This window comes from Heliangelus exortis, chromosome 10, assembly GCF_036169615.1.
Source record: "Heliangelus exortis chromosome 10, bHelExo1.hap1, whole genome shotgun sequence".
NCBI lineage: Eukaryota > Metazoa > Chordata > Aves > Apodiformes > Trochilidae > Heliangelus > Heliangelus exortis.
In genome coordinates, this window is record NC_092431.1 from 6,448,563 (window position 1) to 6,473,950 (window position 25,388).

General features: G+C 39.3%; 1 protein-coding gene across 3 annotated transcripts in view; it reads right to left on the bottom strand.

Moving 5' to 3' along the window:
• Positions 1–25,388, bottom strand: part of FAM53A (family with sequence similarity 53 member A) — a 68,861-nt gene that overhangs the window by 35,477 nt on the left and 7,996 nt on the right. For 2 of the 3 annotated variants that reach the window (XM_071753276.1, XM_071753277.1), the window contains exons 2-4: positions 11,187–11,433; positions 4,792–4,846; positions 1,729–2,531 (exon numbers count right to left, since the gene is read on the bottom strand). In XM_071753276.1, the coding sequence (XP_071609377.1) occupies positions 1,729–2,531; positions 4,792–4,846; positions 11,187–11,264 (936 nt within the window). In that variant the 5' untranslated portion in view covers positions 11,265–11,433. Of the gene's footprint in view, positions 1–1,728; positions 2,532–4,791; positions 4,847–11,186; positions 11,434–17,668; positions 17,774–25,388 lie in introns of all 3 variants that reach the window. The other variant, XM_071753275.1, reaches the window with a different exon arrangement.

A 25,388-nucleotide genomic window follows, 5' to 3' on the forward strand; every position in this document is an offset into this window, starting at 1 on the left:
CTATTCTGCCAGTCCAAAATACTGCATCTCACCTCTAGAGCTTGAAGAATCAATTCTAGCCAAGACAGGAACTGATTTTATATTCCATTTAAATAAACCAACTTGCATCAGACCACATGGGCAGCTGAAAGGCAAATCCACTAATATTTCTGGAGTAGATTAGTTTGTTAATCTCAGCAGTGATTAACACACAGAAACAGCTAAGTTCTGATTTCCTAACTAGTAAACTTGCATCTTAAGCAAAACTCAGAACAGTTTCTAGTCTTTCTAGAACAGAACTGGTTGCTAACCCTGTCTGGAAGCAAGCAAGTCACTCTGTATGGCCTGCCACCCAACAATCTACCCCACAGCTTGATCAAAAAAGCTGTATTTTTAAAGAAAAAAATCCTTTAAGCTATAAATCAGTTGCTTTACACAGCTATAAGAGAAGGACAGATGCAATGCTACAGACTTCTTGCTAAGCAAAGTGGGCATAAACTGATCAACTCAGAGAATATCCCACAGTAGACAGATCAGTTCAAACACCTTTACTAGTATTTTTCCCATGCATTTCTAAGTAAAGCCTACTAATACCCAGGAACCACAGACTGGGTATTTTAGCCATCACCCCACCCATTTCTTTTGCACAGTGCATCAAATGCAGGGAAAGTAGTGCAGAATTTTTTCTTTTCCTTACACTTTTATTGCTACATCTGTGAACTACCTCAGACTCACTGCTCAAACTTCCCAAGCCTGGTGTTCACTGAAGGCTGCAGGGTTATATTCTCACTAACATAAAGCATTGTTTGACCGTAACTTAAGAGTCAATTTTACATCTACAGAAACTAAATGAGCATCTTCTGTTTTACACTGTGGACACGAGTTTTGAAAAATGATCTGTGTGCATGCATTTGTATTACATGCAAAGCACAGGTAAGAACGACCTTTTATCTCATGTGAGAAGGGAAGAACAGTTCTGAATAACCAGTGTGAAACACTCCTCCATTGAGCTGAAACATCTGGAACTGCCATGTTAGAAGACAAATTTATTTCTGACTGCTTACTAGCAGTTTCTTTAGTTAATTCATTTATATAGGGGTTTACTTGCTGTTACTTATCCTTATGTAATTACTCATAACTTAAGGGGAGGCTCAAGAAAACAGATTTATACTAAAATTACTTAGAAATTATTGCACACTGGGATCTCAATAGCATGGCTTTTTTGTTACTCTGTCTACTTCCCTTCCCTATGGCTTCCTTGTATCTTAAAAACAAGCCACTTATCTGTGACCTCTGCTTCAAGCAAGTTTTTGTAGTTCATAAGGGGTCTTTTGTACTTTATATCAATTAGACTGGACTTCAACAACAGGGCTGGGAGGAAAGATTAGGTTGCTATAGGGCAGAGCACTGGCAAGCAGAAAGAGTGCTGTACTGCTGGAGTTAAATCAGTATTCAATCACTGATCAAGCATTGGAATGGGCTGCCCAGGGAAGTGGTGGATTCTCCATCCCTGGAGATATTTAAAAAGAGCCTGGATGTGGCACTCAGTGCCATGGGCTGGGAACTGCAGCGGGAGTGGATCAAGGGTTGGATTTGATGATCTCTGAGGTCCCTTCCAACCCAGCCAATTCTATGATTCTATGATTCTATTCACACCAAGTAAAACCTAACTACAAAATAGCTCGGTTCATCTAGAAGCAGCCTTTCTGCAATGGTTCCCTTCACACACTGAGGAAAGTAAAATCTCACCCGTGTCATTTTAAAAAAGTCTAAGGATGGCCTGTTCCATCGTACATCCTCCTCCCGTCTGCGCTTTAGCCGGCTTTTCTTTTCGTTCAGGACACAGGGCTGAGAGCGGCACCGCAGCAATCCCTGCCGCCGGCTGAGCTCGGGTGTGGAGGTGGGAGTGCTGTTGGCTGAAGGCAAGAGATTTCCTGTCTCGGTGATGTGCTCCTGGGAGAGGGAGAGGCGGCGCCTTGGGTTAAAGTCACAAGGGCCTCCGGAATTCCAGCGGGTACTGGAGCTCGTGCTGCCCTCGCTGCTGTCCACAAACCCGCTGCTGGCAGAGGAAGGTCTGGGTACCGGTGAGGTGTTGAAGCTGGTGATGGTGAAGACATTATTTAGCGACAGTATGTTTTGGGGCAGACTGATACTTGTGCTTCTCTGCAAGGTCGCGCTTCCGTGGCTGTTGCAGCGCTGCAGGGTAGCGCTGCCGCCGCTATTGCACCGTCTCTTTGACACGGGAGTCCAAACCTTGGAATTGCCAGGCTTCCATGGTGAGCGACAGCGAGCCAGCTCATCTGGCTCTGAGAGGGACCTACAGTGACGTTTTGTTGGTGGTGCCAAGGGCTGACCCGAGTTTTCGTTAAGGTTTAATTCACTTATCCATCCCGACACCATAGAGGGACTGGAAGATTCCTGCTGCCACTGCAGGCTGCCATTCCCGGCTGTGCCAGTGCTGAACGGGCAGACTGGGAAAGTGTAAGCTGAATTCCTTGTTGTGTCAGTCTGGATTGGGCAACCCCCATTTAAAGCTTTCCAAGGACTGTCTTCTGAAAAGAAAAGAAATGAATAGGTGAAACATATGATGGAAAAAACACAATCTACTTTAAGCCCAGTTGAATGTAAAACCATGAATCAAACTCAAGCTCAGAAGGATAAGCCATGAATACCCAGCTCTCAGTCAGAATTTCCCCCTGTAGTTACACTCTCATTTTTAAAGACTACATTCCAAAAACATGAAGACCAAAACATTTCATACTGGAATGCCTTGATTGCATTATATATCTATACCTTATTAATGCTTCTTCCTGTATTCTGAAGAATTATAGCACTGTTTCTCAACAAGCTACAGGGACAGCTTCTTATGTGCTTCCTAGTACACATCATATACCACAATTAAACCTGTAATAGTAAATAACTGAAGTAGAGCCAAAATGGATTAACGAGTAATGAGTGAACCCACCGGGGAATTGGTTTTTTGTTTAGTTTTTTTTAATTTAAAAGAGTAGGATAATCTCTTCATAGACTGCTGTCTTCCATTTGGCTGTTGCACTTCTCTACTAAGTATATCTTACTAAAGAAAGGTTTCAGAGAGATGGGTGTTCATTCTGTGGTGTGAAAAGCTTTACTTTGATTTGACTTTATACTGTTTCTAATTTAGACTGCAGATTGTTTCCTTTTTTCCTCATATTCAAAATGTAGGGCAAAAAAACCCAAACTTAACTCAATGCATAAAGTTAGCATCCTTTAAGAAATTAAGGCAAGTTTTACTGTGAATACAGACATAACCCATAGTGCATAACTTCTCATCTGAAGTGGAAATGCTGGGTTAAAAGCAGTCTGCCAGAGAAGCCTTTTGCTCTTTTGTAAAGTGTTTCTTTGAGAACATTCTGCACATTTTACAGCTGTTCCTCCACATTATACAATGAAGTGTAAGAAGAACTGCAGCAGACACTGGATTTGCAAATTGAAAAGCAGCAAAACTGTTGGCCAGTTAACAGTGCTTCATGCTTGGTTAGAAAATTTGCCAATTTAAACCAATTAGGCAAGTAAATTTCACTTATCCCAGCTTTAAAGAGAGATTTAAAATACTGAGCTTTTCCCCACACACCTATTTTGAGATTTTAGATATAGCCTAAACATTAAAATACTTGTATATTCTTAAGAGTTGGCTGTCTAAAACAAGTTTTACAGTAATCAACAGATAAAAGATTTGCTGAGTAGCTTTAAAAGCTGCAAACCCAAATAGTTGTACATGTTCCATGCCCAAAGTATGTCATGGATTATCCTGTTTATTTGGATCTTATTTAAAGAACACCCTATTGTCTCAAAATCATTTAACTGTGCAGACAGCTGGCCTATTCAAACAACATGTTTTATTAGAATTCCTCTGTCCTTCCTCCTCCATTCTTTCAGATGGGTACAACCACATACTGTGCTTTGCCTTAAGCATGTAAGCTCTTCAAGGCAGGGACCATCCATAATTCAATGCAAGTAAAATAGCCAACACAATGGGATCCAGATAATGTTTTAAACTCCTAGCATCTACTGCAGGACAATTTGCTAGCCTGGACTAGCCTGATTTTTAAAAATCCTTAGGAAGCTTTCTCCCAGGCTGGGAGGCTGGTTTAAGTTAACTGCTGAAAAAATAATTCAGGAGTTGCACGTGTGTGCTGATTGTTTGCATGGCAAAGGAATTCAAGATAAAATACCATTTCCTTTTGAAACTTCACACAAACCATGATCTGCGTATTACTAAACAAATGAAAATCTTCCAAACTTAGACACATAGAACAGCAAAATTTCAAGCCTCTCTCTTAAAACATACAAATTTCAAAAATAAGTGGTACTTTTATTTTTGCTAGATATAACTTACTCTTATCCTCATAGGACCAAGGAGGAAAAAACAAAATTACACTTGTCCAAATGCACTGGACTTCAACTTAGAATATCCAGCATGATGCAAACCCTATGTGGCAAAGCATGTAAGGTGTGTAAAGATGTGAGAGCCTTCTGCTAGCTGAAGAACCTGAAGAGATGTTTAGCATGAAAAACAGCATTGCTGTGCTTCTGTACACCAAAGCAGATAAAGAACCAAAAAAAAAAGTGTTACAAGGGCTTTTACTATGCAAAGCAGATCACAAGTACAAAACTAACAACCAGCTATTCCCAGTATTGTTCAAAGACCAGCTTAAACCAGCAGGCTCCACAACAGCATGCTCCATCCCCCTCACCTTATTTACAAAAGAAAGGCTGCTTGCTATACCAATTACCTCAGTAAAACACAGCTAAGGTTTCTGAAGAACTTACCGTTGATTTCGAAAGGGAACAAGCTGCCACTTTTGTTCAACTTCTCAGACGAGTACTGAAATCAATCAGAAAAAAAATGTTTTAACTGTGTGAAACAGTCAGCATCCACCTCAAGGAAACTGCATGCAGTCTTCAGTTTCCTACATGTGCATTTAACAATGTCTTTAAAAGGACAAAGTTTTTGCTGGGTATCGCAAAGAAATTCCTGAACAGCTGATCTTTATAAATAAAACCTCTGGAATCCAGCTATTTGTAATGTTTTCAGATAAGACTGCCAAGTATCAAAATGTTTCAAGAGTTGCAACATTAGTCCACGTGAATAAATTATAAAACCAGAAGTGGTAATTCACCCTGAATGAAAAAAGCTTTGATGCAATTCTTATTTTGGTAGAGGGGAAATTTTTATTTTTTTTTTTTTTAAATCTGACAATTGAGGTTCTATTTTCAATCTGAAGTTAAAAAGCAAAACACTTCATGTTAAACTCAGAGACAGGAAAAGGTTCATCTAAATGAAATACAAAAACCCTTAAGGGTCACCACCATGAACATTATCCCAGTCAAGCTTTACTAATATTCTACATTTCTTTAGATTCAGTGTAGCAAAATGTTCTTATTTCTTAAATGTACACAGGCAATTAAAAGAATCTCTCCTAACCAGAAATCATCTTTTTCAGATCAATAGGTTTTTTTAATCAAATTTAATGGAGATGGTTCACTACTCATTGTAAAAGCCATGCTTAAAATAAGATTGTTGTGTAAAGGGCTTTCAAATTTATGAGTAAGCTTCAGCAGCAGCATCTGCAACATAAAATAAGTTCATATGCAGAATTATTTTTTTACTAAAATGTAACTTATTTTACCTAGAAAATATTTCTACAAAGGCTCTGGATTTCTCAGACAAAAAAATAGCTTGCTAGCCAGCCTTCTATAAGGGAGTTACAAATAAATGGCTTAAGGCTTGATCAGAGCCCAAGGGTCATTATTTATTCCCCCATCACGACCTCGGGATGGAGAGGAAAATTTCTTTAAAGAGAGCAACAGACTTTGTGAACACTGTGTTTTGTGTATAGCCAAAGAAGATAGCATTGTACAAACACTTCCTTTCCAGATACCAAGTCAATTTTAAAACAAACATCCTTGGGCTACAAAGCTTTTCTTTTCTTGCTATTAACAACACACAGAGTGATAGTGACAACTTTATATCCTTGAGCCTCACACATAACATACAAGGGCTAAGCTATGCTAATAGTCTCTTGGTGTTACTGTTTTAGAGGTAGGAAATAATGGAAAGGATGAAAGGCTAGTACAGCAACCAGATTTTATCTTATTATTTATGAATGTCTGCATGAGAAAAGCAGACTTTACATTTGCATCTGCAGATGCATTCAAAGCTGCCTTTTAAAGCAGGGTAACATCAGAACCTGAAGTTTGAAACTCCATTGGATTTGCAGTTAATTTGCCCTATTCAATCCATGTGAAGTCTGCAACTCTACAGCAGGAGCAGCAGTCACCTTCATTAATTTGCTTTTCATAACTGCAGCTGCCAGCTTTAAAGGCCAATATCAATGGTTCACTCTGAACAGCCCCTAAGGTTTCACAGAACACTGAAACACATTCAGGTAAGTCACATTTTGGCTGTCCCTGAAGGAGACACTAAAGGACTTTCCAGAAAATTCCTCTCTCCACTTTCCCTCAAATGAAAGGCAACATGAACTTGTTCAACTAAGATACATACATATTTGGAACAGAATTCTGTGCCAAAAGGTCTTACAGCTAGAGCATCCACATGGAAAGTGTCAAAATGAATGACTTAATAATAACATAATAATTAGGGATGTATAAGAGACCGTTCACAGAAGTGAAGACCTTCAATGCTTGGAAGGAGCAGTACCCTCAAGGACAATCTGATGTGGTAATTATTTAATTGATAGTTTTTACTAATAGTTTTCATCCAAATATATCTTTAACAAGGTTCTCCTCTTGAAGGCCTGAACTATTTGTTTACCTACACTTTAGCTTCCACCTGACATACAAAGCTTTTTAAGCTGGTTAAACAACTACATCTCTGACAGCTGCAAAGCACTGAAAGCCTTTTGCAAGGAGGGCACAGAAAAAAAATTGGATCACATACAAACTACCTGTTGAGGGAACAGCTACAGTGCTCTCTAACACAGATAGCAACCTTGTCCTTCAAGCTGTTTCTAAGCAGCTTGTAATGAAGTCAGTGCTCAGCTGCACAACAAAGCAGGCACATTACAACTACAACTTGCTCTCTTAAGTAATCTTTTATACAGACTCCTTCTAAGGTACAGAAAAGTGGTAATTCTTTGAAGATACAGACCAAAAACTCACTGAGAATGTCACACAAGACATCATATGCAGAAAAGGGACAGTAAGATGCACTGCTTCCAGTGAAAGGTCAAAACACTGGAATAAGGGGTGACTACAGAAAAATAAGTAAAGAATCTTTTCCATAATATATACCTGGCTTTCTGTAATAGAAATTAAAATACTTGGAAACATTGTCTGGTAGTTTTAATGATGTCTGGAAGTCAAAACTCAAGTCGGCTATCAGGCTGTAAATTGTTTATAGGAACAAGGATCTTTATATCTATACAACACATGGCAGAAGTCCCACTAGATATTACTGTAAGCATGAACCAGTTTATCAGCTCTCCTGGGCTGGCTATCTCTACCTACCCTCCCCCATTCATTCCCTTTCTGCTATGATCTACCTGACACTGCCTCAAATGTAGACCTCTGTTACACTCAAAAAGTGATTGCAGTTCCCAAGAACCTTGACAGGGAGGTCTGATAACCTCTATGTGAAGGAAATGTTACTCAGAATAAAGCCAAATTATTCAACAAGGTCATTTTCTAGAAGAGAAAACTCAAGTCATGAACCATCATCTTCCAACATTTAAAGTAGAGACATAGAAAACAATCAAATACAGTTTCACCTAAGGCTGGAAAGATTTGCTTCATGCAAAAGAGTGGATCTATTTTGAAACTATTTGTTCAAAAGTAGAACCTCTTGTGCATTTAGAGGGACTATGCCCAAAAGGAAAAATTGTGTGGTGTGACATTTAGGACAGCACTGCAAGTTTCAGTTGGTTTACTGAGTCTTAACAGGTGCTTTTTTGTTGAACTATTCACTTAGAGACACATTGGCTGAAGCTGAGGAAATGGAAGAGGCACACAAGTGAGACTGACACTGAATTATAATTCACATCACTAATTTAAAAAATGTTCTTTGGTAGCAAAAAACCAACTAACAAAAAATGACTGTTCTTCTACTTAGACTCCAATCTACTACATTGAGAGCTTCCCAATCTGTGCTACCTTCCTCATTCTTAGAATGACTTCTTGATCCCATAATTTTACAATTAATTTTAAGGCATTTTGTCCAGTTTCCAAGTGTATTTGAATTCCTCCAATTTATCAGCATCCTTCCCAAACTCCAGGAAAGGTAGCAGTTAGTATCCAAGTACTAACACCCAGAAGATTTTTAGGATTCAAGAGATACACAGTCAATGAAATAGAGACCAGCTTTATGATTCAATGATGTTTTCAACTCATGTAAGCCATAACATGCTCACAGATCTCACTGCTGAGAGGTAAGAGTCAAGGTACTGCTCTACCCTGTGAGCTACAGTGCCCACTTGAGACGAAAGCTTGGGACAAGCTCCCTGCTTCTACAGCAAGAAACCAAATAATTGGGGGGTTTGGGTTTTTTTGAGAAGACAGCAGCAGCACAAGACTATGCAGCATAACTGAGCATGCACTGGCCAAGTGAATTACACCATCTTGAAAAACTAGAATGTTGTTTACTAGAGCAATAAGCTACAGCCAGTATTTTACAACACACTCAGACAACAGGTAAAGCAAGGTACTTGGTCATCATCCAGCTTACACAAACAAAAAAAGTGTACTATGTCCTAGATAAGTTGTCTTTATGCCCAGCTTAACTAGCTGGGAGGTAAATAGTTTTGAAAAGGGCTACTCTTTCCTTGTTTTATAACCCTCCATTTATGAGCTGTATTATAGCTTTTCTCCAGCTAATTTATCTACTTGAGCCACGATGAGCACTTGTACAGATGCACTGTGAAAGGTATCATGAAACTGATAAGGGTTAACATTAACTTGGGCACGAAAGCTTAGTCTTAATCCTCACCACATGGTCACACAGAACTTTGTGCCAGCACAATTAATGAAAGGTTGGAGGCAAGACTATTTCAAGAATTGTTCTAAACTGCTGCTGCTACTAGAAGAAACTAAAGCATTAACCTGAACTTCCTGCCACAAAGTCTGAATGTTCTACAGCTGATTCAAGACCTCCACTAGAAGTCTCTCTACTTTAAAGTTTAACTGTTGTCTTTACTAATGGAAAAAACTAATTCTTCATTCTCTTAGGTTCATGTGTTAGTCAAGAAGCCATCTTTTGCCTCCATGAATCCTTTTCAGTAGGGAGCAACCTAGATGCACACTTTAATTCACACTTGCTTCTCCATTTCTACACCTCACTTTGCCATTTCCATACTTTTTCAAGCTGCCATTCTGTACAAACCTAACCCATTTCTGACCTCAGAACCCATTTTCTGCAACAACTAAAGCATCTACAAGACCAATTACTTGAAAGATTAAAGGACTAAGAGCAGGAGAAAGGAGAGGATGAAACTACTGATGAGACATCATCTGCTGTTTTCCACTGTAGTCCTTTTTCATGCTTTGTTGTAAAAACAGGTAGAGACAGGAATAAAAAACAACCAACCTACAACATATTAAAGCATGCCAAAGCACTCTCTATAGGCTCTACATGGTGTAAAAACAGCAATTTATCCTTCTGTTTTTACAAGTCTCTGGTCCAAAATCTACAGCAACTATTAGAAAAAGGAGAGCTCAGTTTCTGGACATGGTAAATTAAGTGCCTCAAAATCTAGAATTAACAAAATGCCACTGAGTTTAGAGGCAAGCACTGCTGCTGGTTAGGTGTCACCACAGGCTCACACCTAAGAGCTAAAGTTTAGTTACAAGCTACAAGCTCCCAGTGCAAGCACACAGCTGATTCTTCTACAACCCCCATATAGAAAGCTCTTCATCAAGCAAGCTGCAACAAATGCAAGCTGAGTAAGCACTTCTATTTTAAGAGCCAACATCATTCCAAGACCTTATATATTCCTTTCAAGAATAGCACATATTTAAGCTAAATATAGTAAGAAAAAGTGAGTTACCAGTAGATCTCTAAATGGACCTGTTGCAGTTTTAAAAGTAAATCCATTTGATTAATATCTACTGTCAGACATCCTAACTGGACAAAGTATTGGACAAAGGGTCAAGCACTTGACATGTAAGCATTTCAGGTACTTGTACACAAACTCCACTGCATTCTCCTTTGCCTGGATTTGGCTTATGAAACAAATTAGGAAGCAGTTCAGCCATAAGTGCAACTGAGGCCAAATCAAGTAAGTGAACAGGCTTCGGGTTCAATGTTCAGGGGGTTTTTTGCTGTTGGTTTTTCTTTTTTAAATAACAGAACTAGAGTGGAACAACACCTAGACATTTAGTCAAATTATTTGTGTGTTTGTCACACTGGCACCTTCAAGTTTGACCTACAGAAAGGTGTCACTGGAATTACAGTTAGTGAAACAAGGCTAGAATGTTACATGAAGAGTATTGCCTCAGCTCTCAGGTGGCCATACACAATAGACAGGAGACTTATTTAGCATTCCTCATGCTGGAATACACAGCATCTCATTTCTTAAGTGAGTTGTGAGGAGAATAGATTCCTTAGTGCCTGAATAGTATGCCTGAACTACACCATGGCCCCACACATTAAATCAGCAGAAAATTACCCAGAAAATATTAAGCACTAGGCATCTGACACAATGATAAAGCAAGCATCTACCAGCATCAGTCTGTCAGTCAGACACATGACTTCCAGGTCAACTGCATTTAGTTGATGACTTGTTCTCCTTCTGCCCAGTGGTGATAGTTACCTACGTGCTGGTCAATGAGTTTTACAAGTAAATATTGTTCTTAAATAAACAACTCTTGGTTGTATGAAAAAATCTTTACTACATACCAGTAGCTGTAGTTTTGTTACAGAAAAAGGAATCCTGATAATTCTTTTCAGTCATTAGAACATTGTGAAGAGAGCAGGGTTTTTGCTGATTATAAAAAATGAAGCTGTAAGGTAAGAGATCACTAAAGTAAGAAAGCAGAATTTCAAGGACCATACACTTAAGTTTCACTTTTTCCTCTTACAACTCTCATCCACCTTGCAAACCAGTCCTAACTCAAATAGCAGAGTTCAAGCTGATCTACATTCTTGATTGAGTTACTTTTGAAACTATTTTGCATTTCACATTTATCACATCATTTTGGTAGATCCTTACCAAATTAATATTGTACGTTTTACATGTCAGATCATCCAAGCTCTGGTTCTGCAGCTTTTCTGTTATTAGTGTTACCATGGTAGTTGTTCCTTTTCCACTGCTCACACAGAAGTGTTGGAAGCTCTTCAGTTTCTTGTTTCAATACTCATGAGCCATTTCTCTTTTGGTGTGAAGTCTTGAGATTTATCCTTCCATCTTATTGCCCAAGTTTATTTCCAAATGCTGTCAGTGTATCATGTCTGATTTTCTGCAAAATTGAGGCAGAAAAAGGAAAGAGTCAGAAAATTTCCTGTGTACATCATAATTAGTGTTGTAATATAGGGACTCATGTTTGAACCATTCCTTCATTCAAGTATTCCACCCTGTAGCCAGTACTATTGCCTGGCATTACATGTCTCTATTAATGAAAATATACTCCTTTTGAGATTTCATTGATTACAACTTCAGAAGGAAAAGGAAACTCATACAGAGTTCAGGAGATCAGGATATTATTTGGCCATTTCCTACTACTAAACTGATTTTACCTAGGATTTTTAACCAAGGCAGAAGGAAAGTCTTAAGCTTTCCTTTCTTTAAACCAAGTAGACTAGAACAGCATGTAAAACATATAGATACCTACCATACTGTTGTGGATGTATAACACTATTTGCCATTTAAAGACAGACTACAATAGCTAAACCCTTCTTAAAAAAAAATAATGGAGTAGCAAGTAGCTCAAATGCTATATCCACCTTCCAAACTCTGAGCTACTTTTAATGTATTCCCTGTATTTTTTTTTTCCTATTTTAAAGGTTATGTAATTGCTACCTGTCAACAAACACCAGATCTTAAACTTGTAAGCAGGACAGATTACCATACACGTAAAAGCATCACTGACAAAAGCTCAGATAACTTTATTCTGTGAGCAGTCATCTAAATCAAAAGCAGTAGATTCACCAGCTGCCTCTTTCTATCCTTAAACAACCTCTACATAATTTCTTCTCTCTCTTGCCTCAGCATCAGTTACCCTGAACTACTGCCACATCACTCCTCACTGTATCCCAAAAGTCTTCATTACCTGATTATTTTTACCTCTGTACTTTCCTCAAGCCCATCTCATTCTTCCAGTTCTCAAGAACTGGAATAAAACCACAGGACTTCAGCTTCTTTCTTTTCCTTCCTCTGCTATCAAGTCTTTCAGACTCACCAGTTCTCAAATTCACTTCCAGTTTCCAAAACCAGAGTCTGTTACTATTAATTGTAATTTCTTCACAGTACCTGCAACAAACCACACTTCTCATAACTTTGCCTTTCTGTACTAACAAAACTGTCTTTCCTCAACTAATGCTGGTGATCCACTAGTGACATGCACTGACCATTCATGTTTATGATTTGACTGAGCATATTCAGTGACTGCTTATGGAATTTAAAAAGAGGTAAGAGATCCAGGCATTCCCAAATTTAAACAAAGTAACATAAGCCTTGGGTATAAAATATTGCTGCTGCTCGAGCCAGAGGTTTGTTTATATATCCTGTTAAAGTCTACAATTAAAAGATAGCAGAAAATTATTTTAAATTCATGTTTCCATAATATACTGTCTTTTCAACACTGCTACTTTTCATCTGTTTGAATAACCAGAAGCAGGAGGGGAAAAAGCCACTTGAATCCATAACCCAAGTTAAACTCATCCACAACCAAGATATTAATAATATTAGTGGTAATGTTAGATTATCTTTTAAACCTTTTGCCTTTCAGTACACCTTATAAATATGATTTTCATATGCTAACCATCAACAATTTCACCTTTGCAGAGATCTGCTTTGGAACAGCTTTCCTTAGCCTGAGAGCTGTCCCACAGTCATCCTCTCTACCATCTCTGGGCCTCATTCTATCTACTTTATTTGCTATAAAAGTATATTATATTTGCTACAAGTGCTCCTCAACCATAATTAATGCTACCCAGGAATCTGGAGATCCCACTGGTCTAGTTTTACTGTGTCCTATCTTTCAGGAAAACACCCAACAACTTGAAGTATTTACACATCTTGTTCTAAAATTACACCAAGTCAAGCACCAAAACCATTCAAGCTCCTACACTCACTGGTAAACCCTGCAAAGACCCTTTGCAATGTCAGCATCTGCCAAAGCCAAGTGAAACTCATGAAATGCTGCACAAGCTGAAGGGCAAATGTGTGAAGAGAGCAGTCCTTAGCACAGCATCATCAAACACTGTCACATTGCTTTCAAACCTGGGGAAGCTGAAATTAGATCTAAAATCCAGAATATGAGTCAAGATGAAAGCTCAGTGAAGACAGAAATTATCCATACACAGCCTGAAAACATCCTGAAGCTGAGGAGCTTAGTAACCAGCACAAAGACTTGCAGATTAATTTTAAGGATTAAGATTTCCACAACTAAGAGGCTACTACTATTAAGAACCAGTTGAAAAGTTCAGCAGGCATTTAAACTTTTCGGTTTGGAAGAGCCATATAGGAATTTTCGTTTTATTTTCTTTCCTCAAGGAAAAAAGGAAAATCCAAGGTCTTGATCTGTAATCAGTTAACTAGACAGTATTTATATTTTGCTCAGTTCTTCTCAATGTCAAATGTTTCACTGAAAATTTTAGTCAGCATAATACAAGCTAGAATATGGACAGGAGACAGAAGGATTAGTCTTCAGTTAATGAACCAACACATTCAATTGCATGAAAGGATAAAGCAGAAGGAAATGAAATCACAGAAGCATGGCTCTTTCAACATCAACCTGAACTGTACAGATATGCACATTTTTAAAGAGTTGCAACCATTCAAGCCCTTTCTGACAGTGTGCAACCCAACTAATTCTGAAATAAGCAAAATGGAAATTAAAATTTTGTATTTTAGCAACTCAAAAGCCATACTTTTTAAAATAAGACATACTCCACGGAGAAAGACTTTTCTTTAAAGTATGTATTCTGCAAGGGACAGAGGTGAAAAAGCAGTGTTAGCCAGATAAACCTTCACAGATCAACTCCCAGGGTCTATTTGCTCATCCCACCAGCAGAGTTCCAAGAACAAACCCCAAGAGTACCAGTTCAGATCAGGAGCTTTAGAAGTGAGCTGCCTCCTCATCCTTCTTTAATGGTCTTTATTTCACAATATGGACCAGTCTCACCCAGCAGGAATCCACTCTGTAACAAAGCCAGAAGGTGCATCTCAGACACCATCCTGCTCCTCCTCCAGCTCCCATCACATTTTCCTCTCTGCTTATTTGCTGCCCATGGCACTGTGCCAGCCCAAGTGTTTTTCCTACTACATGGAGAACTAGATCAAGGAATTTTTACAGTTGGATAAAACCAAAACATTCCCTTCTGTTTCTGGGAAAGGTTGTTTTCCAGCTGGATCAGTTCCCCCAGTTTGGTTTGCCATGAACTGGACATAACTGGTGTGGGTGGACTGGGGGATGCCAGCACTGCTCACCCAGGTACCTGTCAAGCTACAACTTCTGGAAAAGGAGGGAAAAAGCCACACAAGAAAGTCAGTTGACACCAACAGTCAAACACTGAGCCACGCAGATTCTCCCATAATTAGGAATTAGTTGTCCCCTTCCAAAACAAGGCCTGACCATGGTTTGCTCCCATTTTCCAATTCATACTCCTTTGAGTAGTCAAACTTAGGAGCTCAGAGTGATCTGGGATGACCCTGCAGCCTCAGCACCTTAACTCAAAGTGACTGAAGTCTTGGTTCACTCCAGTTGACCTATTTATAGTCTACCAGGAACTGCTCCCCTCATCTTTGCTAATTAATAGTGGAAGTTCCTGACATAACAAAATTCCTCACAGTATTTTTACATTTTTTGGCTTTGTTTCATGACCCTTTGTTGCAGTACACATTTAGTATACCCAGAGATGGTAAGCTGTTTATTTTATATACTTTTTCCACCATGCTCTCTTTCCAAAGCTGGTTCAAGGCAGCAAAAACTCTCAGTCTCTCCTTATCATGCCCTCTATGCTTACGAGGCCAAATCCTTCTCAAACTGCTTGGCACTTCAGACTAATTGGATTTTCAGTAATAGGAACCATTTGACCATGCTTGTTTATGGCACTGTGGATCCTGCTGAATTTGCATTTCTTCAGCTGCCTCACAGCACAGATCCCCATGCAATCCAGTCCTGCCTGCCAGGGTGGGTACATGTCCTGATTTCTACACAACCTTCAAGTGTACCCCAAATGTACAAACCTCTGCTGTCACCAAGTCTCTACAGGTAGCAGCTGAGCCACACATGTTCAAACACTAAGATACTCCAAGCCTTGAGGTTACAATAATAGACATTGGAGCTGCAAGCTGGATGAAATCCTACAAGATTATGACCACTTTCCCTCAGCAGAACACCCTTTATGGAGCTTGATTAGGTAGAAGAGTGAGAAAGCTCAGCAGTCCAAGATAAACATGCATAATAAAAGATGTTAGTGTCTGTTCATGGGACAGAATTCACCTTAGTGGGATCTGCTTAAGTCGGGAGGTAGAGGTGAGAGGGAATAGTTTTTTATTGCTGAAAAGCAGACTAATGAAAACAATAAAATAAATGCAATATATAAAGCAAACTCCAAATGCAAGCCAAAGTTAACATTCCTCAGAGCTGGAAAACGAGCTGTGATGGAATCAGTATCACTATTATCTCAGATTTAAAGTTCTGTTCTATGACACATTCCAAAGTCTAAGAAAAGTAAAGATTATTATTCTAGCTTTACAGTAGTACTAAAGAAGCTTTATTTCTTTAAAAATGTAGCCAAAAATAGTAATGACTTGTAAAATCTCTGCCAAAATTATGGGTTGAAGAGAAGAAGTGCTGTATCACAAATTCTGCATCGTCTCCATGATGTCACTGGGGTGGTTTTTTTGGGAATGACTACTAAAAATATGGATTACCCAACCCCACAGTAAATTCAAGTATGTCAGAGGCCCATCCTATTTGACAAGCTACTTTTCAAAGAGATGAAGATTCCTGATGAAGTACATCAAGCCAATTCAAAAATCTCTTCTTGGCTTTAAGAGAATAAGGCAGTCAGACTTATTTCCAACCCACTCCTCCTCCTCTGCATCCTGCAGGACAAAATGTTCCAGCAACAGCTCATCTCACTGGGAAAATTTACATTTGTTTGAAACACTTCTACCAATTTCTTCTGTCTCTGGAAGAGCCATCTTGGATACAGAAGAAAAGATCACAAGATTTTAGATGACTTCTCCATAAAATGTAGGTGTTCCTTAATGACTTCAATTCCACTTTTTTCTGCCTATGGGACTAAAATTATCCAGTGAGAACACAGAAGGTTGTTCTTTCTTTTCTCTTTCTTCACATTATTTCCTACTTTGCTCATAGAACCCTTATTACCAACAATCCCATCAAGACATACTCAGCCAGCTCCCAGCAGAAGAAAAGGATTAGTAGAGTCAAAATTCCAATTTGGATAAGTAGGTCCTTTAAAATATTATCTCTGCTCCAGCAAGCCAAAGCAGCTAATCACCTCAGCAGTACTAACTCCAGATCTAGATAATTCTGCTACCAGACTCTAGATAAAAAATGTTGCAACTTTTTATGACCTGCCACTTTCTGCAGTATCCAAGATGCAAACCTGATCAAGTTTTAACTGAGCATTGTCTGTCCAGTTAGGTCTAGTTATGCCTGAAACACTTAGTTGGAAGACCAGCTCTTTAGAAACTGTTAAATACTTCATGCCACTTAAAAAAAACCAAACTACATAATTCCTAGTTTCCTGCAATGCAAAATTTGTTTGCTTCCAAATGTAAAAGTAACATTCTACTCCTAAAACTACACATTATTTCCCACAGCAAAGCTTACAGGCAGGCTAAGTATTCCTATTCATATTATGACCATTATTCATAATATGACCATTATTCATATTATGACCATTACTAGTAAATTCTAGCCCAGAAGGTTCTTGATAGTAGGCAATTAAAGAGAATTATCTGGACTCAACTTCTTAACACTAACCTGGAGAGTGGTTCCTCTGCAGCTTTCCTGAATTTCACATCAATTAAAAGCACCCAGAGCTTTAATTAGAAAGTTCCCTGCATTTATAGAATTATTCACCAATGTTTTGGGGATAGGGACTTGAGGGAGATACCTCAGCTTCCTGCATACATCACACTTCAGGGCTCTTCTTGATGGACAAATAACCAACACACACATGATAGAGACCCTCAGAAAATGAAGGTAACAACAGTGTATTAGAATGTTTCTGATCAAAAAGGTCAAAGAAAGAGCAGGGCTTATAACCCTAGTTTGTAGTGTGTGGAAATTGTTTCATAATCCCCTAGCAAATCTTGCTTAAGTAGTAGTTCCTCTCTGAAGAGTTCAGACACTACACAAAATAAGGTAGAGCTCAGCTACACTCTACATACTAGAAGTCAAAATGAAGCCAAAGAAATTAGTTCCAACATCTGCAATTCAGAGTTTCTTTTAAATACTACAGAAATATTTCCTGAGTTAGAGAATATCTTACCTTATTCCATACAGGGCTTTCATAAGCCAATTTTTTTTACAAGGAAGCCTCAATATTATGAGGTGTTCCAGCCTGGATTAAGGTTGCCACAACTTCAGCACAACACTGCAAAAAGGGACAAGAAAAATATGCTAGAAGGAATCCTTTATATTAACTGATGGTCACTGGATTCCAGTTTCCCAGATATTCCATAGGCTCAGGAAGCACAAGCAATACCAAGAGCTCAACATTATCTGCTGAAGAACATACCTGATTTTATGTACAAAACAGTACATTCTACTGCTCCAAGGTTGAAAACTAGTATTTGTGTTGCTCCTGGCTCCAAAGAATTAGAATAAATATTAGGGCCACTAGCCTCAAATGCAGAAAATTACTATGTCACTCAGAATTTTACTCTTTTGACTCAAAGGTGCCATCCTTCTGACACCAACTGGGCACTGACACAGCTGTGATAAAATAGAATCCCTTACTGAAATAAGGCACACTCACTTCTACTCTATCTCCCACAGCTCAGACATTAAATCTACAATAAGAAAGGAGCAAAGCCTCAACCATCACAAACAGCCTTTGGATTCCATTTTACTTAAAATCATCACATTGCAGCAAATCCCTTGAACTCGAAGGGAACAAGCAGTACTCGGTTTTCTGATTGAAAAAACAGACCTTGGTCAAAGCCTCCCATGTGAGATGAAGAAAACCTGAAAGCAGAAGCACCAGAAGTAAACTAAAGAGAATATCCTGGCTTAGAGATGGCAGTTTCCAGTTTGCAAAACTCACAGCCAGATGATGTTCTGAAAAGAGGTTAAAGGTAATATTTAATATACAGATTTCTCATTCTTCAGATGAAGAATTCATCCAGCTTGGCCTAGCAACACATACAAAATAAAATACCTAAAATTGTTTAATAAAATTTGAATTAGAAACAGAAGATTTTACTCTGTTACACAATGAATAGTTCTCTGTAATAAATACTACCCTTTATTTCCCAAGTTGCTATCAGGTGGTTTGGGTTTATTTTTAAACCAAGAGGAAAGGTTCCTTCCAGAAAGGGAACATGGAGATGGGGGATATTAAGCCTTTGTCACAGTTTATAAAAAATATTTCACAAAGCAACAGAGTAAGTGGAGAAGTAAATTCAGGAGACATTTTCCAGGTCATATCTAATTAAAGCAAAGAAAGTATCACCACAGAAAACTAGGGCTAAGAGCATAACCCAGTAAGAAAAGCATTTATTATTGCCAGCTTCTACCAGTAAAAAGTTTCAGTCTTCCAAGTTTAAACCCATCATTCAGACTTGAAGAAGACCTTACATTGACATCACAGACAAGTCATCCAGCATCTTTTAAAGTATCTTTGCCAGACAGGACAGCAGATGAGCTGTGTCTTGTGTCTGATCCTTGGAAAATTGCTTTCCCAAGGCTTTTTTATTACTTATGTTCCCCTTCCCAAAATAATCTACCACTATTTATATGACAGGCAAGGATTTCATTAATATTGCTGACTATGGCTGGAGTTCCATGTGATTCAGCCATCAGCACTGGCCCATGGCCACTCATCTCCCTCCAATGTGCCAGGTAGCCAAGAAGGCCAATAGCATCCTGGCCTGTATCAGGAACAGTGTGACCAGCAGGTCCAAGGAAGTGATTCTGCCCCTGTACTCAGCGCTGGTGAGGCCACAGCTCGAGTCCTGTGTCCAGTTCTGGGCCCCTCAGCTCAGGAAGGAGACTGAGGTCCTGGAGCAGGTCCAAAGGAGGCAACTGGGCTGGTGAAGGGACTCCAGCACAGATCCTATGAGGAGAGGCTGAGGGAGCTGGGGCTGTTCAGCCTGGAGAAGAGGAGGCTCAGAGGAGACCTCATTGCTCTCTACAACTCCCTGAAAGGAGGTTGGAGCCAGGTGGGGGTTGGGCTCTTTTCCCAGGCAACTCTCAGCAAGACAAGAGGGCACAAGAGGTCTCAAGTTGTGCCAAGGGAGGTTTAGGTTGGATATTAGAAAGAATTTCTTTACTGAGAGGGTGATCAGACATTGGAATGGGCTGCCCAGGGAAGGGGTGGATTCTCCATCCCTGGAGATATTTCAAAAGAGCCTGGATGTGGCACCCAGTGCCATGGGCTGGGAACTGCAGCGGGAGTGGATCAAGGGTTGGACTTGGTAATCTCTGAGGTCCCTTCCAGCCCAGCCAATTCTATGATTCTATGATTTGGATTTTTCCTCCCTTTCCTCAGCACTACTGCAGAAAGCACAAATCTATGTTGTGCTGTGTGAAGGAACAAGAGATCTGGTCTACTGAGGCTTTTATACATGAACTGAAACCTTGGCTTTTTCCGTAATTACAAACTAAATGTGCTAACAGTCCTTATTTAAATAAAATGCTAGCTCCAAGTAAGAATTATTTCTTACTTGTAGTTCAGAACAAAACCTAGTAGGCAGTTACCACTTAACAGTATTACTGTAACTTTTAGACCATGTTATTTCCGAAAGCTTGGAGCTCAGGTCCTACCCAAATTATTTCCATCTCCACATACTGTTTTTATAAGTATTCTATTTAAAAGCAGTGGAAGTATTTATTTAGTATACAAAGCCTCCAGTAAGATATGAATTCAGACTCATGATAAATAATAATTTCTACAGAGAATATTTAAGTTTGAAGAAGTATACATACCACCAACCTAAACCCACAGCACTCCCACTGAAGCAGGTGATCTGGATTATACAGGACCCACAAGACTTTATTTTACTCTCAGGTTGTCAAAAAACAAACCCACAACCCACATAGGTGAAGATTAACTGGCCTTACTACAGAGATATTTGCTTCACTCCAGTTAGAGAAGAAAGGCCAGTGGAAAAACTGAAGATAAGCAGCAGTATCACTTACTTTCTCCTCGTTTGCCCTTAGGAAGTCAAACAGGCTCCTCTACATGCTTTAAAAATACTCAGGCCTGAAAAGCATGTAGCACTGACCCTTAACTTTAGAGAACTGACAATGATCATTCCCCACACATGCTATTCCCCCATGACAGACTGAAATAGTGTTCTGCTACCAAAAGCTATGGGCTTGGAGCTGAGGGATTATGCAAACCTCTCCCATACATCCTGCTCCCAAAACACATACAGCAAATAAACCTCCTCCTCTTTGCCTTCAGGCTCATTCTCAAGTGCTCCAGACATCTGTATGACTTGTTTAAAATAAAAAGCCCAACTAGTAGGTTTGTTTTTATAATCCAGAGTGTGAAATATTTTTGCTGGAGGCCTCAGGCCAGGTGAAAAACACTTGAGTTAAGATGCTACTTCATGGCATTTTCAGTGATTTCAGGGCAATCTGCACAGAATTAAACCTCCTCAACATTAGCTTGCATACCATGCAAATTCAAAACAAGGAGCCTAGAGTAGTCCAAATATTTTTCGGTAAATAGTAAAGCCAGTGAACTGCAGATACTGCTATATTTAGAACTTCAATGCTTAGCAGTGTTCTGCAAATATTCATATTTCAGTGCTTACAGTCACACTAAATACACTTCTTCCTAAGCCCTGATGTCCTAATTCTTTCCATTAAAAGTAGTAATTGCCTCCCATGACACAAAGTACTACACTCAGTTGAGTGGGGTAAGAAAAGTTTGTCTGTCTCAAAACTATAACCACCCAGATCACCTTGTACCTACTGAATGAGCACATGTATGGGCATATCCTTATTTTAGTATTTATTATAAATACTAAAGCCATTTACATATTCTCATACAAAACCCAAACATCTATAAAGGAAGCAAATTGCAGGAACAGCTATGCAATAGTGAGGTTCTATGCAGGCTTGCATCTAGGAGTTAAAGGTTTCTGCACTATTATCTATCTGAAAAGAACATGAAGTGCACTGAACAGATAGAAGATCTGGTGCCTCACAGACAACCGAGTTCCCCTTCACGGCCCAAACTTGCTCTAAATCATGGGTGACCACCTGTAATTTTTTACTTAAGAAGCTTGAATCCATCTGGCAGGAGGCACCACCTCAAGAGGTAGGACACTTGAAGACCTCAAGTTTTAGAACACCTATCAAGTTCAAAGAGCCATCAGAATTCAGAAAAAAAGCCTCAATACCACAGGGCTTTAGCTACAGAAAATTCCTGCTACTTGGAAGACATCTCAGATATTATACTACAAATACCAAAACTGAATGCTGGTTTGGAGACAAGGCTGTTGCTCCATTTTGTGCTAAACCACAGCTCACATCAATGGAATTGTTTGTTTCCAACTTGTTTTGCCCATCCCACGAGTTTTCAAATGGTAAAAGTCCCTGACAAGACCTGCACTACTTACCTACAGCTCTGCCACACGTGAACCCTCAGGAATCATCCACAAGTGCTCCAGCTATGAGCAAAATGCAAATAAAGTCCATTAAAATAATGCAATGAAATACAAAGCAGAAAGTAGGAAATACATCAACAGCGTATGTGCTTTCAGCAATGAGTTCAGATATTGCTTCAGGTGTCACCAGGGACATCTCTCTTTCCAGGCTTATTAAGGTACTTAAAAATTAGTTCAGTTGAGCTACACAGCTTAAGTCTTCCTGGTTCACTAGACCATCCCAAAAGCAAGACAACTACTTTCTTTGTCCATGTATCCAGCAGCACACCAAGTTCACAAAACACTGAATCAAGGGGTTTAAAACCAAGGGGTACAAGACTGCAGATGGTCTTTAGAAAAAGCATTTGTAACAACTGCATCAACTAAAAGAAACCACGAGACCAACAAAATTACATGATGTAAGAGAAGACAAGTACATCAAGCTAGGGAAAAAATAGTTATGTCAACTCAACTTTAACTACAGTGTTATTTTTTTGTTGTTGTTGTGGAGTTTTTTGTTTTTAAATACTCAAAGACAAGTTTCTGCTTGATGAAAAAATCTCAATATTTTCATTGTGCTCTACCTCAACAGTATCAGTTGTTTAATGAATGAGTCACTAATTCTACAACCAGGTTCTATGGAAAAATTCATTTGGCAAAGTGGATTCACACAAGTCACTAGGACTCCAGCTCATGGAGTTCACTCACCCAGTACATGTTATGAAGCTTTAGTGCAAATGGGACACAGATAGGCACAAGGTGCTGATCAATACACAAGTATTATGGACTACACTTCAGTTAGTATAGGGCAGAATAACTCAGCACAGGAACTCAGCACCAAAATACAAGTTCGAAAGTCAAAGTTGAAGAAGGGGAAGAGCCTTTAGTCTTAATATTCACTGATCAGGACAGAAATATCACAGCTTTAAATGGTGGCAGGTAAGTGACTTGATTAGGAAGCCAAGCACATAACATTTGCAAGAGAGGACAGGACCCTAAGTGCTTGGAAGGGCATCTGTGTCCTCCCACTTGAGCAATTATCTTTACAGACAACTTGCATTCTGACAAGATCAGCTTCTGGTAACCCAGCTGAAGGACAACACAGTAAAGATGCATCTGATAATGTTAGTGATGCAAGCACAACCTTTCAGCCCTTCACCTGCAAACTCTCAATCTTCCAATCCTGATAAAAAGTGTATTTTATCTAAACACACTTTAAAATAAGCCTCTGAAAATACATCTGGGTTTCTGGCATAATCACTCATGCAAAGGTTTAGGGTACTATTGTCAGCAAAAAACAGTAACACCTTTTCTGCTGAAGATCTGAAACAAACCACTGCATTAGGGGAAGTCACTGGTTGAGCACCTGGACCTGAACAGTACAGAAGTGATAAACAAGCTTCTGACAGCTGCAGCCTTTTCTGCAGGTGCAAGAGGTATTTACCTCATTTCAGTTTGGCTCAGCTTGGCAGTTAGTTTAACAGCTAGTGGAAAACTTAGAAACAGGTTCAGGTTTATTTGATCCTCTCAGATCTTCTGCCCAACTGAAAAAGGTAGAGGGGAAGGGAAGGTCCTCCCTAAGCAGTTCCAAACTTTAAGACTTTATGTTTAATAGGACTACCAAGTTTAGTCTCAAGGATACATGGTATTTTGCAACTGATTATATTACAAAATTGGGCATTACACTTAATACAGGGAAAACCTCACACAACCAAGCATTATCTCACCTTGAAAGAGCTTTTCTGAACAGTTCCCCTTGTACCACCCTCAGCTGCAGTTTCCACAGCCAAGCTTGCCTAGCAGCACCACTGACAGCTGGATGCATCCAACTCAAACCTGAAAAAAATTAAATCCTAACAACAAAATCCCTACTTCTGTTGACTATTAAGGAGCTTGGACCAGTTAATTCAGCTGAAGGTGCAAATCCCACACTGAATACCTAACCTGAGGGCAGGTACTGGCATATGTCCTGCTGTACAAATGAGAGCACAACCTCTCATTTGCTGCAGACAATCAGTAGTTATTCCCCACACTCCCAATCCATTCCAGTCACCACCTCCTCAAGATAATAAGTGGGATACTTCTAAATCCTACTACACCACAGAAAAAATTGAAGTTTCAGGATAACAGCATGAAGCTACTTACATCTTAGTACTTTGAAGAAGAAATGTAGTGATTTTACTTTAAGATATGGTGTAATGTAAGCTGTAAAGCCCTTTTATTTTTTTGTAACTTTAAAATAAGCAACTCTACTTCATCCTGTAGTGATACAAACAAGTATTAAGGCCTACTCCATACCCATTATAAGACCCACATTGCCTGTAACATCTCAGTATCAGAAGATGCTGCATTAAGTTTTTTGGTAACATACTGTGGGTTAAAAGTGATCACTGAAGTCATCTCAGCTAACAAACCTTCAGCATCTTTAGAGAAGGATTGAGACTTTTTAAACCTCTGCTCAATTTAAGACTGAGGAATGATTTCAAAGGACAGATGGGAGTCTCCTTAGAGCACACAGTGGAAAAAATGGTTAAAAGCCAAATTATTCCAGCACAGAAACAACTGCATCAAAACTTTTACACTCAAATATACCTGGGTGATAAGAATAAACTCCTATATATGCAGGGACTATAAAAAGGGCAATGATTCTATCAAGACTAAGGAAATCAAGGTGGACATGCAAAGTAGTCTGGCAGTTTGCAGCGGAAGAGGCTGGAGAAGCACAAATGCAGAGTATTTACAGAACTGTGTCAAAAAATACCAAGAGAGGACTCAGATTTCTATGAAGTGGGAGATTCATTACAGAAAAGAAGCTGGGCAGGGGAGATACCATTGAAGTAAGATGTCAAAGAGAAAGTTTCACCCAAAGATATCAATAAATCATTCAAAATAGACATCCAAGACAGACAGCTGGAAGAAATGTTAGCCCCAAGTAGTGGTGCTTATTCTTCAATCCCAGGCTTGCAATAAAAGAAATTCAATCTCAAGAACTGAAAGCTTAAAGCAACCCTAACTTGAGTCATTCTACAACACTGAAAGGCAACAAGGAAGCAAGTAGCACCCAGTAATTTCATTTTGACATCAGTGAGGGGTTTAGGGACAAGAGAAAACCTGTTGAGGTCATACACCCAGCTTTAAAGTTTTCTGCTCCTGGTAAGCAAGCCAAGGCTGTCCAGTGAATGCAAAACTTCGTGGACAGACATAACCAGAGAGCAGTTATCAGTGGGGCATGGGACCACCTCACAGGAACCCAGCACCACCAATTTCTGTTTCCTGTCATCTGCTGCTGGCAGAGTAGGCTTGTTACGAGCAGGGGAAAGGCAGGAAGAACTGCAAGAGAGCATTAAAATTCTGCTTAATTCTGACAAAGTGGAAAAAAGTTCTGAA